The sequence below is a fragment of the Daphnia pulicaria genome, chromosome 4 (assembly GCF_021234035.1).
Source record: "Daphnia pulicaria isolate SC F1-1A chromosome 4, SC_F0-13Bv2, whole genome shotgun sequence".
Taxonomy (NCBI): domain Eukaryota; kingdom Metazoa; phylum Arthropoda; class Branchiopoda; order Diplostraca; family Daphniidae; genus Daphnia; species Daphnia pulicaria.
Window position 1 is genome coordinate 9,432,647 of NC_060916.1, and position 17,115 is coordinate 9,449,761.

The following is a 17,115-nucleotide window of genomic DNA, read 5'->3' on the forward strand; positions in this document are numbered from 1 at the left end:
CTCCCCCAAAAGCTTGTTCTTTTATTATATATGGATTGTTTTGACCTATGTTTTTGTAGCCATGACTCAGACAAGTCAAAATTTCGTGAAAATCATAATTCTTTATATAATACTTTTTACCAGTTTTAATCTTACATCTTTATTTATATAATTGTTTTCTGATTTATATATAAATATTTTGAAAATATTTGTATTATGAAAAAGTGCCGGTTTTGGGTTCCCATAAAGAACCGTTAACCGAACGAACGAATCGAAACAACAAGGTAATTCTTCTGAAAAGGCTTTGTCTGCATTTTTTAAATTTGTTTTGGCTTCTTACATTAAACTCTAAAGATCGTTTGACTAAAAAAGAAATAATTTATGTTATTCTTGATTAAATAAAATTTAAATTAAAAAAAACAAAAATTTCCTCGTAAAATAGCTCTTCCCTTACAAATTAAAAATAATTTTCAGACAATGCAATGTCTTAAGACAATAAATATCTGATAAAACATCGTTCGTTGTTTTTTTTATAATCCCACGTTATTTTCAGTTTCTAATATTTTAAAATTATTCATTGTAAAGTTTCATGATGAAATTGCTAAATACTTTTAAAATTTAATTTGAAATAACTATTGAAAAAAACTTAAGACTTTGCTATGTCTGAAGAAAAAAAAAGACAGAATCAGCCCTTTTGGTAAAGGACGAAAAAACCTTCAACTTATTATGCAATGACAAAAACATTAATAAGTCAACTTTAAGTACAGCTCCAAATCACTAGAGCAAGGAATAATATGGTATTTAAAACAGAAAAATCTGAAGACAATGCTTTGTCTAAAAAAAAGAGAGAATCAGCCCTCATGGTAAGGCTGAAAAAACCTTCGACTTAACATATAATGACAAAAACATGAATAAGTCAACTTTAAATACAGCTACCAATCACTAGCGGGAAAAATAATATCGTTTTTAAAACAGACCAATCTTAAGACAATGCTTTGTCTAAACAAAAGAAAGAATCATCCAACCCTCTTGGTAAGGCCGGAAAAAAAATTCAACTTAACATATAATGACAAAAATATTAATAAGTCAACTTTAAATATAGCTACCAATCACTAGCGGGAGGAATAATATCGTATTTAAAACAGACAAAATCTTAAGACAATGCTTTGTCTAAACAAAAGAAAGAATCAGCCCTCTTGGTAAAGCCGGAAAAAAAAATTCAACTTAACATATAATGACAAAAATATGAATAAGTAAACTTTAAATACAGCTACCAATCACTAGCGGGAGAAATAATATCGTATTTAAAACAGATAAATCTTAAGACAATGCTTTGTCTGTTATTTTGAAAATATGAAGACAAAGGTATGTCTTAAGTCGGTGAGCATATGTTGGTTAAATACGGCATTTTCAAAAATATAAAAAAAGTATAAAAAATCAAGCTAAAATCTTTTTCTTTGTTCCAAAAGATGCAGAATTCTTCAATCTTTAAGAATTTAATGAATGATTTACAATAAAACCAACTCAGAAAACCCTTCCCTATACCTCAAAGTTTTCCACTTCCAAGTGGAATCTGAAATAATTCATACAATATGGGGAATATCTAACCCTTATTTAGAAATAAAAACATTTTTGAAATGTTAAGTGTTAAATTAGAATATACGGTGTGTGAAGACTCAAATCAGTAGAGCAAAGAGGGAAAATAATTCTTTTCAGAACTAATGCTCGACGCGCAACCATACAGCATAGAACGAGGGTAGCTTCAAGGGGTTTAAAGCCGTTCGTTTATCCCTATCGTTATATCTAGAGGAGCTGCAACGTGGTCATTCATAACATAAACCTACACTGCGTAGGCATTGAGAGCTTACGCGAGAATACAAACACGAGAATATTACAATTCCCACCTAGCCTAGTTTTCTTTAATGCTCCATCGCGCTCATTGTGGAAGAAATCCGAAGCTGGTAGTTTTTGCACCTAGTTCCAATAAATACGGAAGTAGCGTGTGCCAAGGTCTGTAGTGAAGGCCTAGTGACTTTCAATTAATAACCTTTTTTCTTGATCGCTAAATAATGCAAAAGAAACGTTCAGGAATTTACATCCAGAAAAGAAATCCACTCTACAAATTTTACATACATGCCATAAAACTGATCAGTTATTTCCATTTGCAAGGGCATCATAGAAGTGTTTATTGTAACTCGTTATAACAACAACAATAGAGTGGTTCGAGGTTGCCGTCTTGGATAGGACTTTCTCCCAGTTTGGTGCAACCTAAAAAAAAGCATTGACATTGTCCATAAGAAAGTGTACGAATGGAAAGACAAAGGGAGAGTGAAAAAAGAGAGTCCGACCCCTTTCTTCCCCACTCTATTCTTCCCTTCCTTTACTGTCCTTTTCGTAGCCTTTTCTTATGGACAACGTCAATGCTTTTTTTAGGTTGCACCAAACTGGAAGAAAGTGCAAACAAGGCCAATTGCCAAGATGGCAACCTGGAACCACTGTATACAAACTTAAAAGTTTACATTTATAAAAATTCCTAACCAAAGAAACGAAAGAGCCATCTTCAAGTGGTAAAACTAAAAATAAGATATCTTGTTAATCAAGATATACGGTTAGTTTTATGAGAAGGTTATCGTCACGGAGAAAATGTTGTGCGCGAAGATCTTCAGTTGGAAATCCCAATCCGACACATTCGTGGTTGTCACCCGTAGCTGGGCGTTTCCAATTCCACCCGGAACATAAAATCTAAAATAAAAATAAAAATACGTAACTATTAGTTCTATAAAAATACATAACTATTTTAATAATCAAATAAGGCAAGTTGATGGAAAATATACTGGCGTGTTCTCCCTGTTTCACTTTATATCTCTCATTTTATATTGTTTTCTTCTTCCATTTCTTCTCCATTCTAACGTAGTCTAACCTAACCAAACATTAAGAGAAAGGGTAAGCACCACGAAATACCATTCGTAAAAATACCTTAAACTGAAATGGCGTATGAATCAATATTCGAGTTAAACGAACTTTTAACTGTGTCTTTGTAGGACTGTCTACTCTCGTTTTTCGTGGCGTGCAACCAGGTAACCAATTCAAGATGTGACCTTAGCTGCAGCGTTTTCATATAGCAGACCGGACACACGTAATTTCGTAGGTCAACGTACGCCAACAAATAAAGCAAGCAGAGACGAACACGCCTGGATCTGCATTTATTTTGAAATTTATAAATTTTGTTTCTGAATATGGTGCAATTTATTGTGAGGAGGTTGGATAATGTAAAAAAAAGCAATTTCCCCAAAACTGCATCATGATCCAAAACGCCATTAATTAATACAAATTCAAGCTCTTTCGTTTTCCCGTGATATTTCATTGGTATGTTTAAAAGATGTAATGAAAATGTGGCGTAAGCTGTCGCCTTCAAAAATATTTATTTTCCCTTGTTTCGTATTAACATAAAAAAGCTTGAGCGAGACAAAAACCTTTTTTACAATTCCCTTTCGACAATGGAAAATTCCTTTATATAAAAAACCTAGCATTAAGAAACCCTCTCCCCAGATGGCACTAACAAGTGAAGTGAGTAAAAATACCACTTCCGAACCCAAGACGCGCTTATTTGACAATAAAAATCTAAAATTTAACTCTTTCGTAGGGAAAGGAAGAGAATAATATAAAGAAATAGAGAAAAGGGCGTAAAATACCGGAGGTACGGTAGGCACCGTAGTATCTCTTCCGTCAAATTAAACTTAAAACATAGAGAGCCATTTGCCTGTTCAAGAAACTTTCACGGATGACTGTATACTACCCCTATCATAAAAATTTATAAATTAGACTGTTTGGTAATGCTTCAAAAATTGATCTTTTTTAAAAAAGTTTTTCAGTTTTTTAATGAAATGTATTTAGATGTCAGATTTCAAAAGGTAATTGTTTTACCTTCGGATCCCAAACTCGTGAAGAAATATCTTGAAAGGGAGATGAAACTTGGTCAAGAATAGATATACGATGTTTCAAAATAAATGGCCATTCCAAAGCCTCGTCATAATCTCCCTGTAATAAAAATGTTTGACAAATCAAATTTAATCCTTGGTGACTTATTTCTCTTATTCTTTCAGTTAAACGAACATATTCTGGATAATGCGTAATCGTAAAGAAATATTTTTTCTTCTTTACGGCAATTTTCTTTTCAATAATTCCTTCATAATTCATATTATTTGTACCACTGTTTCTTCGAAATAGTTGAAAAATATTGAAATGTCCGTGATTAATAATGACTTTCTTATTTAATTGTTTTCCAATACTAGTTGAACTGAATATTCGGAAAATCTGAAAAAACAAAACAATTCAAGTTGAATTGATTTGAATCAAATGCAATTCAACATAGTGGCAGACGACTAGTGTATAAGTTGCGACGAATCGTGCCGTCACTTTTTTGGTAGTAGTATATGATAATGCTTATCGACTAGACGCTCATGTGATCAACTATGTTACAACAAATACGTTTGATAAAATACTCTTTTTTATATCCGTAAATGGAAGACCCGACGGTGGTTACAGAGCTGGTGTATGACACGAAAGGTTAGTGGTTAAAACTTCGTCTGCGATTTACCTTTTATATACAATTATAACCGGTAACTTTGCCGAAGCAAGCGTCTGCAGCGAGAACTCCTCCAGCCTGACTCGAGCCCGCGGGAGTGGGGACCCTGGAGGGGCACTCCCGTGGCCGCGAGAGAAGTGCTGGAGATCCTCGCAGCTCAAGAGCGGAGCCCGCGCTGCATAGGCAATGTTGCCATGTAAGAATGTATTTTTTACCGGTTGCTAGTTGACGGGCATCGACTAGTCTATAAGCATCGACTAGTTTATAGACCTAGACTAGTGGATAAGCATCAACATCAACTACTAAAAAGTGACGGCGCAATTCGTCACAACTTATGGACTGCAACCAACCTGATGGAATTCGGGTGGGAGCTCTAATTCATTGCTGTATTTTTTTAAATAAAAGTATGTATTAACATACAGCTTTGCATGTAAAACTATGTATTCATATATATAGTGTTATATGCAACATGCAGTGAACCATGTAACGTAAGCAATTCCACATGTCACAAAATTTCAATATTGGTTAAATTAGTTTCTTTGTTATTTGAGTGTTAATTAAGGACAGACAAATTTAATACCCAAAATATCAAATATATTACCATATTCATATCTCATACAGTGCCTACCCAAAGTATGGAAATGCGCGAGAGATCTTGAAAAAAAGTGATTTTCTCGGCGCTTCCAAAAAATTTAAATTTTCGTCAGAAGGCGACGAAATTTTTTGGCGTAGTCATTACAGTTAGGGTTAAACTAATTTTTTTTGAATTTTTCAAACATGGAAAGGGTAGTTTTTAAGCCGAGCATTAAGTTTGGGTTTTTGGGAACACCCCGCGGAGCCTTAAGGAAAAAGGCCTACTTGGCGGCCCATTAGTACAGATCGGGTTAAGCTATTAAGATGGGGTTGTTTTTTTTTAATAAAGAGCTGCGTTAGTTCTAGAACACATAAAAGTTTCAGATTTTTTGAATAAATAGAAATATTAAATTTTAAAATAAAAATCCGTTTTTTTATTAATTTAACCGTTTTCTCCCCTCGTGCAGAGTTTTCGTATCATCCCTAATCCCCGGGAAATAACAAAATAAATGGAAATCCAGAGTGGGAAAAATAAAATAAATTTTCAACCACACCCCCACCTAACAACACTAACCAAATACAGATTTCGGATGGTGCCAAAACTCAGCACGAGGGGAAAGGAAGGGAGAATGGATAAAATTTTAAAATGCGTTTTAATTTACAATTCAAAGGCTATTGAAAATACTGGAACTTCGTATTCTAGAGCTAACGCGCAGCAAAAAAACTTAAGTTAAATAATGTTAAATGTTTAGTAACGCAAAAAATCTCTAGTGTAGCCCAGGCTTTACTTACCTTGGTTAAACCAACATGTGCGTAAACATTTTGGCCATTTTGACGTGGAAACAATCGAATATACATCATGTATCCATATTCGAATATGTAGAAACTAGGCGAGCGCAAGGAGCGACGTGGTCCCCAACTTTGTACAAGAGGTGGATTATAATAGCATTTTTCGATAAAATTGAATTTATACCTTTTCAGTTTATATTCCATGTCACCAACCTAGATTACCAAAAAATCGAATTTTAGGTAGATATTACTGTAAGAAGAGGAAAACAAATTTAACAGTTTTTTGGACAGAATAAGGTTAAAGAACACAATATTGCAATATTGCAAGGTAATTTTTTATCCCTGAGGGATTACTGTTTTAAGGATTTGATATCAGAGCCCTACTTTTGGCTAAATAGTTTCCTTCGTTGGTTTATTGCCCTCTCGCTGGCCTCAATACAAGTCATTCCCCCTTCTTTTTATGACCCACGCTAACCTTGACTCTACTGTTGATAACCACGTTTGACCCTGTTCTGACTTGTATAAAAAGATACCTAATACAGTTCTTCTTTCGTCATGCTGTTAAGTCGGTCTAGTGTTGGCTCACCCCTTCTCAGTTAAATAGTCAGTTCTTTTATTCGGTCTGGTGCTGGTTCACTCGTTCTCCGTTTTAAACTTGTCTTATTTCTATCTTTGTAGATTTTTCGCTGGCAACACGGTAAAGGTTCTGTGTATGTCTCCATCTCTCTTGATGTACTTTCTGATTTGTTTAAATTATGTGCATTACGGAAATAAAACATTATCGAACGAAAACCATGTTGAAGTGAGAAGATTTTGAGTTCTCAAACTATCTTTAATTTTCTATGGCCATTAACGCCCATCAACAGAGAGAAGAAAAATATCTAAGAAAACTCACAGAGAATGTACGAAAAGGCGAAAGCGGAATTCCCTAGTCAGATTGGGGAGGACAAGGGGAGCGTAGAAATTCTCTAGCAGGGGAAGGGGACAACGGATGCTAAGATAAAGGGGAATTCCCTCACTTACAATACTATCTTGTGGGGAAGCGAGAAGCTGGTTGTTTTAGCTATTCATACTGTGTCGGTACGGTACGGTGGTATCAAAACCCAATCTGGCTGGAACAATACGCCTCGTCAATGGTCGTTTAAAAAAGTGTTTATAATACATGAGATTGAAATTAGATTAACCTATATCTATAAACAAAACTACCAGAAGTCCCGGGTGTTGGTCACGCAATAGCTGACAAATTGAGCCTGAGATCTTCTATGGGTATACTAGCCTTTTAACACCGAAGTTGTAACCTTCCTGAATACGGAGGTGGTTTGATTCATATTATATTTATCGATTTTAACATCGATCAGATAAAACTCCTTACTACTATATTGTGTATTCTGTCATTTTAACGAAACCCGTGTTGGATTAAATCCAATTCTCAAACAATAAAAGAAATTTCAAGACATTTGGATGCTAAAAAAAATACTGTTTCAGTGAAATCAAGTACCTTCCAGAAATAGCTGAATACTCTTTTTCCACCCTCAATGTGAATTGAACTATTGTATCGGTCTATCTCCTCTTGGCGAGGATTCAGCATATCTTCTTCGTCTGGGTCGGCTCCGGTGCTTCTTACGCCAATACTTATAATAAATGTATTTTTATTATTAAAATTTTTATATTTTTAAATATACATACTAAGTAAATACTAAAATACAGCATATAATGCTGGACTTCCTTTTGTCATTGAAATAATATAATTTTTTTTTACATTATAATAAGTTACAGTGTAACGTATCTTTTGATTTTGTGTTATCTGATTAAATAACACTTTTTCGCTACTGCGAAGATAGATAAAGGTAAAATATTGACAAAATTAAAAAAAAAAAAGATAAAGATAAGTTAAATATAAGATAAGATGAAGATAAGTTTTAGTGATATCTTTATCTGATAAATTGCTAAAGATAAGTAAAAGACAAGATAAGATACTTAAGTTTTGAATTTATTGGAGGACATTGGCATATTGTAACTTAATGTTACTAATTAATGTTGGAATTTACGACCGTAGTTGATCACTTCAGTTTACGGCTTCGCAAAAACTCAAACTCTGCAGACTACTTTTGGTGACTACTGACAAAGCGTTGCAGTGCACCCAGCAACTAGTTATCTTTTATCTTATCTGATATCTTTGTAAAAAAATTGAAAGGATAAGATTAAGATCAGATGAAAGTATATTTTTTTGAATCGCAGATAAGATATGCAAAAAGATACAAATTTAACTTATCTTTTCGTATCTTATCTTATCTTCTCAAAAAGTGACGGAACACTGCCTCTCATGCACGAACAAAATTGCATGACTTCTTTCAAGATTATCTGTGCGTATAAATTTTTAAGGGTTAAATAAATCAAAGTTATCCCTGAGGGTAATGTTTATTCTAAATGAATTCACAGAAGATTTTAATTTTCTGTAGATTCCCTTATAATTAAGCATAGGATTTCAACCCTTTATTTCTGATTAGATTTTTCTTATTGGCCCATGTTCATTCCAACTGGTGTGTTTATAAATAATTCTAGCATACAATTTCACTCACTAGTGTAAAATTTTACTGCATTTTAAATTTAATTTTGCAAACTTATCCCTGAGGGTTTAACCAGAAGGAATATAGAATTTGAAAATATTTTTATTAGATCACACTGTCTGTAAACAATTCATTATCTACGTCAGAGTGTAAAAAGGCGAAGTGTTTCTGGGGTTCAATGCAAGCGATATCCGCAAATCGAATCAAATTTGGTAGGGGAGAACGGGGTTGGCTGGGACAGACTATGTTGGACATGGCCCTTTTTGTTTGTTCTATACCTTTTAAAAATTTAATATTCCAGGACATAATCAGGACCCACGCCCAAATTGAATACAATGAATATCAAGATGAAATAAAAATAAAAATATCACCTGATAACCAAGGAATTCATAAGAACAAATAACGAATAAGGAACTGGAGACATATGCAATGGAAAATCAAAACCGATAATGAGACCGGTCTAATCTACATGGGCCGCCATGCAAGAAAATTACGGGTTTGTGTCCAAAATCTTTTGTTCGCTTTATTAGAACTGGCAACTTTGGACGTTAGCCTAGTCTATTCGGGTCGTGGGGTTCAGTCGCCAGTCAACTATTCCAACTGTTTTTCTGGTAATTTTTTAAAGATATCTTGTATAGATTACTCTGACCAGACTCTTCGATCTTTTTTACGTTAACCATGTCGGGCAAATATATTAATTATATATTCAAACTATAACAAAGATTAGTCTTTGCTAAAACTGTTTTCCTATTTATTTCAATAGTTAATACGAGTTAATAGTCTAAGTGAAATGTTATAAATTTTCCCCGGAATATTTGTTGACGCGTAAAAGATTTTTTTTATGTGTATATTATTTTGTTTAACAAGCTTTGCATGGTAAACCGGCGTAGCCTTAAGATAATTGTTGACTTTTCTTGTTAATTAGTTTGCAAAACATGGCGTTGCGCCACTTGGTGTGACGGAAGAATATGAAGTGTAGCGTAAAGGCATTGAGCGTGGGGAGGAGCTTTAAACAAACTTTTACGCTAGAGTAATATTCTTCCGTCGCACCAAGTGGCGCTACGCTACCCTTTGCTCCGTAACGTTGCGTTCCTTTCAGTGTGAAGGCTCCTTAAGGCTTTTATGACACTGAGTAACGAGGGGGGTTAAAAACGAGTCAAACGGCGTGACATACTTTATGGACAGCGAAAGCCTCTTAAGTCTTTTAGGTGTTAACGTTTGTATTCAAAATTTCAAAGTTTACTTACGTTATAGGTGAACTGTAAAAAGAAGACGCAGGAGCCTGCTTCAATTGGGACGTTGGCGTTGCTTGAGAAGTTTCAACATGGATTGAATTGCTTGCTATTAATTAGAATCGAATATATATATATTTGTAATTTGTGAAAAAAAAATTCTGTTTGTTTCAATTATAATTGAATCTCAATTTTTCTTGATTCATGAATTTCCCTGTTTGAAAATATCTGAAGGGTAGGCTCAGGTTGGTGTTTAAGGAAAATAGCGATAAACATTTGAAATATTTCGAAATCTTTAAAAAAAATAGATAACCTGAATTGGGCAGACTCGTGCAGGACTGCACAGATTCACTTAGTTCTGCCACGGCACCATGCAACTTTCGGTTAGCTCGACGGTATTGACTATCTTGTTGTGCTAATTTGTCTTCGATGTTAAGAATCATTGTCTTTATGACATTAAGCTGGTCAGCCATTTGGGATTCTATGTTGTGTAGCCGATCTTCTATTTCCCCTGAAAGTAGAAGATTAACGGATTTAATTATATATTCAAACTATAACAAAGATTAGTCTTTGCTAAAACTGTTTTCCTATTTATTTCAATAGTTAATACGAGTTAATAGTCTAAGTGAAATGTTATAAATTTTCCCCGGAATATTTGTTGACGCGTAAAAGATTTTTTTTATGTGTATATTATTTTGTTTAACAAGCAATCTTTCATCCTAACCATACGATGTTTAACACTAACAGGTCTTCTCTTTTTTTTAAAGTAGGCCCCAAACGAAACAGACCAAAACACCCTTTTTGGGAAGTGAAAATCTGTTTAAATCCGGAAATTACTTGGGGTGGGATACTATCAGATTTAAAAAATTTTAGAAAAAGTCGGTGGTTTGTCCCCCTAATCTGTAGCTTTTACAGATCCTGGTGTCGAATCAGTTTTCCATTTTTGTTATTCTGGCTTTAGGGAAGGCCAGTGTTGTGACCAATCTTATTTTTTTTTACCGCGATCTCAGTTTAGATCAACAGTAAAAAAAACAATCGCGGTTGTGGTCGCGATCTCTTTTGCGATCACCGCTAGGCCAAGAAGGGGGAGACAAAATGGCGATGGGAAGGAGGGTCAAAAAAATCTTGCGAAAATTCAATTATTCGCTGAAACTTTTTCGTTTGTTTGGATCGCGTTCGCAGTAGCGATCACAACAAAGTTACCACGGTCGTGATCGCGCGAACGAACGATTGCGATCGTCACAACCCTAGGGAAGGCGATTAGAACTTTCTAGCTCTTTTTCGTATTCATTTCAAACAGCCTCCGCCAAGAAGACGGGAATGGAGGGTGGGATTGCTTGTTAAAACTGTTCCACATAACTATACTAAATACAGTACCCACTACGAGTATTGGATCATCCCGCTCAAATTTCGTCGTTTTAACCCGCGTGAGATAGGCCTTACGGTGTCTCGCGCTGGAATTTCTTAATAGACTAAAATTGCAGCTACGAGTTTCATTTTTTTCTCAGAAAGACAAATGAATACTCTTTATCCGCGATTTTTTATTTTAAAAAGGTGAAAGTTTTTAACATTTTCATGTATTGTTTTTAAATATTGGAAATTGAATCACAAAAAAAGTGTCGCATGGCCTGTCCCTACCCGTGGCATGGCCTAAGGATATGCAATGGCATGCACGGGTAATGCATGGATAAGCCTAAGGGTTGCAAAACGGGAGGAAATCCTTAGTTTTAGAATACTCCCCTTTTCCCCCCATATCCTAAGGCCATGCCACGGGTAGCCACAGGCAATGAGAGTCAACGGATTCCTTATTTGTTTGTTCATCAAGTTCACGAACTAGTTTTACTTTAAATCCAAAAAGAAGATTACTTCGGTAATGTCTTTCGGGAATTTTTTTAAACGTTGAAGAGACAGACATTCAAGCTTCAATAGTAGATTAATACATACTATGACGTGTGGAAAATTCTTTCTATTTCCGTTTTATTCTGTTTAATTAATTGATTCTTTATAACTAATTGACTCATGATAATCTGTCAATATTATGAGTGGCACGACTTAGGTGTGGTGGAGGCTTCGCCGCGCCAACCCACGCCGCACTTTGTTTTTATATTAAGTTATAGTACCATTTATAACTAGCAATATGGAATCATAAATATTATTAGTTACAGATAAACGAAAAAGAAATTAATGTTCCCTTATAGCAGTTAGATCAAACAATCGCCGAAAACAATCTTTATTACTGCATGTAGGCTAACTTTTTTACGACCGGTTGTGAAATTAATACCGATGGTAGCTTCGCTACCGTTGTAGCGTCTCATAGAATCTATTAGATGTATTCTAACACTGAGTCCACCACTCAATGAAATCAAAATTGTGGGTTTTGGGGTTTTCAATTTTTTTAAAAGGGTTGCGAAGGCATTGCAGCCAGACCCCGTATAAAACATTTTGTGCAAAATTTTACGGAAAACACAATGGTGAAATCCGCAATGTTCTAGCTAGCATAGTTTTTATGTTATTTAATGAAAACTTAGGGACCCCCCTGAAATTGTAGCGTTTTTACTGATTTTTGACATCAGTTTTCGGGCAAACCAGACCTTAAAAAAAATCGAATTTTTTAGAATGAAAGATTTTGCCCCTCTCCAGAGACATCTCGCCCCATTTTTATTTTAAACGGTTATTAGCAGAGATATTGGCAATTGAAAATCTTGAAAATATTTTGTCATTTTCTGAAGATTTTCGCCATTGAAAGACGTCATTTTGCCACGCAATCTAGCGGCCGATTTTTAAAAAAGCAAGGGAGATCTATTCTTCTGGCCATTAATTTTTTTTTCATTGATTGTTGAGTAAAGAATGGAATCGATGTAAAACAGCTGGGCTTGGTTTGCTATCGATGGTTGGAGTTCGAAGAAAAATTAAGGTAACGAGTTCGCAAAGTAATTTTTTAAACATTAATAGAAAAAAATGAAAAACGACTAAACGGCGTATCAAATTTTGGCAGAATTATGTACAAAATTTGGTGACCATTGGTTATTCAGGGAAGAAACGTATAAGGAAATACATAATGGACATTAAACCTTCTGAGATCTACTACCAATCCCCTATACCCCACACCCTAATATTTTTAAGGACCTTCGTATATATAAATATATACCTCAGGGGTAAATTAAGAGTTTCAAGTCATTCAAAAATATAAAAAAAAATTCAACTTTGAAAATCTGCATCACAAGATCATTCGATTAGTTTAATGTGTCCCATTTCAGTCGCCTTTAGTTTTTATTCATAATTGGATAACTACATTCCTTAGTTATCAGGTAATCTTTTAATTTTTATTCCCCCTCGATAGTCATTGTAGTTAATTTATTATTAATTTTTTTTTAAACGTCCCTACCGTGTTTACAAAAAAATATCGCCATTTCCTACCCCAGGGGAAGAATGGAAAGAAGAGACGAAGGAAGAAACAAAGAGGAGACAAAGGGGTGCGCGGGGTTCTCTTTCCTTGGGGCAGGACAAAGTCTTTGAAAATAAAATGCCATTTACTAAAAAATTAATAATAAATAAACTACAATGATCATCGAGGGGAAATAAATCTTAAAAGATTACCTGATAACTAAGGAATGTAGTTATCTAATGAAAAAGAGCAACTGAAGACGACTGAATTGGGAAACATTAAACAAAGAATGACACCGGAGAAACACCATAAGCCACCATGCAAGAGTACGTGTCCAAAATTTTTTTACGCTTGAATAAAACTGGCAACTTCGGACGTTAGCCAACTCTATTGACGAATTCTTCTTTTTAAACAAAAACGAATGCAACACTTGGCATTAACCATTTCAACACTTTTCTAGAAATGAACGAAATAGTTCCGGAAAACTGCAGTAAATGACAGCTAAACAAGTAAACATTTTCAGGTCGTATTACCTCAATCAAGTCAAGTCTGCAGCAAGTTTCGGCTATCCCCCGCCATGGTGCGGACTAGTCGACTAGCCGCACGACTTTTAGCTCTGTGATTACGAAGCAATTGGAAAAATCTCTATAGTTAAGATCAAGGGGAATATGTTCAGGGAAATTTAAAAGTGATTGCGGGGAAACTAAAAATTATTTAAAAAAAATTAACATTGACACAAGAAATTGCGATATCATTCTTAACAACACACTAGAAGACCGACGCAATAAAAAAATGTTGGATTACTATGGACCACCCTAAGATACATATTACGATACTAAATTTATAGTAATATTTTAAAAAATGTTATCGTAAGAAACCGAGAGGTTCACCACTTACTCTTAGGTGTATGAAAATTTTCGTATTTTGCGTTATTTTTTGCATTATTTTTTTTCATTTTCGTAATTTACTTAAATTTCACGTTTGGATAGGCTTAAATATTGCGTTATTTTGGAAGGGTGCCGCATATTTTGAAAAAAAGCATTACAATCGATCAAATACAAATCGAACCGCCTATTATTCTAAGAAAAGGTCGCATACACATATACATATAGACAAAATAAACTTTTCAAACTTATATAACAACCCATATTTTTCGCATTGTCCTATTTGTAGGATCAATCCTGTTTTGTGATTTTTTGACGAGTTTATTTTCCAGCAATTTTAAATACAAAAATTGCTTACGTGGATTACAGATTCCTTGAAGAATCGCCCTAGTTGTTAATTCAGCCGTAGCAAGGAGCTCCTTCGAACTGATGTGGCAATAAGCTGATACTTGATTGTCACCGCCTGAAGAGATCTTTATATCATCCAATTGGGAACGATTTTGCCCCATAGACGACGTGTTACCAAATGCTGTACTGAATAATAGGATAGAATTCAATATGCAAATGTAACAACCTGCTCCAAAAATGTTTTTCATTGCAAATACACTTAGTGTGAAAAACCAGGAAAACAACTGTTAGATCAGCACTTCAGCACTAAAAATACAACGTGTTTCAGTTTCCTCACTAAAACTTGGGTAACATTTTCCAATGCTGTGGAATAATTTTGTGTTACTCTTGAGATAAGTTGGCTGCCAACTCACTTTTTGCACTTCCACAACTGGATAAGCGGTTCTCTATCCGTGCAAGACTTAGGAGTAAAGCTCAGTTAGCCTATGTAAAAATATATCAGTGTGACTTTGTAATATGCTAGACAAACCCAAGTAAGTGTTTTAAACACGTCAGCTTTTGGCTTGATTCGGGGTTTGCTGTAAATGATAAAAGTAGGCCAACACGTGGTAACGTTTCGACTTATTTCTGGGCAACTTAGGTTTTCTAAAAATAGTATTAAAAAAGCTTGGCTATGTTCCATAATAGACTGGCTGCTTCACTAGCATTTTTTACCAGGGCGAAGGAAACTAATTTTTAAGTAAAGGGAAATATCTTGTTGAACAAAACGAGAAAACGTGAATTCTTCAATTTTATGATCCTTATTTGAAAAATAGTTTCTATTATATATGTGAAAAAGAATAAGTTCCATTGTACATCTGCATGAATATGAAAAATAGGCATTTTTTATTGAATCATTTTGCTCTTAAATTTGGGAGAATATGTAAAATCCGAAGTGAAGTCAAGAACTAGCAAAAAAAAGGTTTAAAACAAACAAACAGTTTAGATTTGTAGGTCATTTCTCCTATCCGAGTTTAAAAATACGTTTGTAATTGCAACTAAAACCAGAGAGGAATATAGAGGAGAAAGCAGTTTGCTATCCCTCTAAAGGGGGAGTTGAAGGGATAGTGGTCCGGGGAGTGGAAGCCGCCCACCAGTTAGCAGCACAATGAGGTAGAGAGGAAGTTTTAAGCCATTCTCCAATAAGCTTGTGTGGAACAGCTGACTACCCGCAGATGATTTTGTTAAATAGTAGGGGTTATTTGCAATATTTTTGAAAAACACTTCTAATAAAAAGTAATCAGAATTAAATTATCAATTTTTTTATGTAATTTTTTTTTACATAAAAAAAATTGAAATTTAATTCTGATCACCTTTTGTTAGAAGTCTTTTTACAACTTTCAAAAAGCAACCTTGATTATTCATTTACCACGGCAACGGCCTCACACATACAGCTAGTTACTCATTTACGGCCTTAAAAAACAGTTTGTAGAACAAGCATGAGAGCCATCTGGCGGAATAAAAATTTATTACTGAAACATTTTTCTCGTATTCCACACTTCCATCAATTAACCTAAATTAATGGCTACTCAAATCTAACTGGCACTATAACATTGCCATCCGTCGTCATCTTCTCTACAACCCAGAATTAATTGTTTTTGTTTTAATTTAACGATGAAAAAACATATAAATTAACAACGAACCCCCCCCCCTCGTTCAGCCCACACCTCTGAGAGGAACAGCGCCATCTTATCGGATGTCGACTGGTGGTTTTGGGGGGTCGTATGACACGAGTTTCGATAATCCCTATCGGGAAATAAAATTGTATCAATAAATTTCTCTCACTTTACGTACTCCGTAAATTTACACGTTAGTTTAAAACTCTTTTTTTATATATACGAGAATTAAAGTATAAAGAAACTTTAAGAGTGATCATGAACCCACATAGCACCGGGTTGTCTTTAAGAACATCTCAAGGATGTCCCATAGTCCAAATGACATCCCAGACTAAAAAAAGTTGTATCAAAGATGTCCAGCCAGGACTACATTATAACAAGTATTTCGAAGAGACGAAGGACCATAAAAGGATGTTTTCAGAATGTCCAGCCAGGATTACCTTAGGACAAAGAAATCGAAGACTGAAAAATATGTCTTTAGGATGTCCAGCCGGTTGAACTTTAGGACAAGAAATTGAAGACTTAAAAACGATGGCTTTAGGATGTCTGCGGAAAGAAGAACTCGGGAGATACTGTGAAACGTAGCTGACATCTCATCGTTCTGACGTTATTTATTCTCTTTAAGAGCACACAGAGGTCGGTATACAAGTCAATAAATATCGAGAGAGATCGGAGTCATACACACGGAGCTGCCGAAGGGACGGCAACAGCTTCCGTATAGCCAGCGTTAACCTCTACTCGGACACATCAAGACAAGTTTACAAGAGAATGAGCTCCTTATACCACTGAGTTGCAGAATGCAAGTTCGCGTTAGGTTTTATACCGGAGGGAGTCGAAGGCCAAAAGTTGTCGCACAGGGAGCATTTCATGGTTAGAGTGGGTTAATTAGCACGTACAGCTCTTCCACAGATAGGGTAGACTATTACTTACAATACTTATAGTAAAATAACTAAAGAATAATGTCCGTAAGACGTCCGACATCAAACTGACTGCGGACAGTTATACTATTAGAAAACTGGACCCAAAGAACGACTAAATCAGACGTGCTAAAATTTGGACTTAGAAAATTTTTCGCTAAATTCAATGCAAGCTAATTTTACACTTACGGAAGTTGTTCT

The 17,115-nt window shown here is 34.9% G+C and overlaps 1 protein-coding gene across 2 annotated transcripts; it reads right to left on the reverse strand.

Moving 5' to 3' along the window:
• Positions 1-2,046: 2,046 nt before the first annotated feature.
• Positions 2,047-14,834, reverse strand: LOC124335803. 2 transcript variants are annotated; one of them, XM_046789266.1, is made up of 9 exons: positions 14,600-14,834; positions 14,353-14,528; positions 10,039-10,236; positions 9,741-9,834; positions 7,425-7,557; positions 6,111-6,139; positions 5,930-6,056; positions 3,904-4,017; positions 2,047-2,721 (listed from the first exon to the last, which is right to left on the reverse strand). In XM_046789266.1, exons 2-9 carry the CDS (start codon positions 14,501-14,503, stop codon positions 2,572-2,574), a joined length of 996 nt encoding a protein of 331 aa, XP_046645222.1. In that variant the 5' UTR covers positions 14,504-14,528; positions 14,600-14,834; the 3' UTR covers positions 2,047-2,571. The 2 variants fall into 2 exon arrangements, with proteins under 2 accessions (XP_046645222.1, XP_046645221.1); XM_046789265.1 differs by having other exon boundaries at positions 14,353-14,833.
• Positions 14,835-17,115: the final 2,281 nt, after the last annotated feature.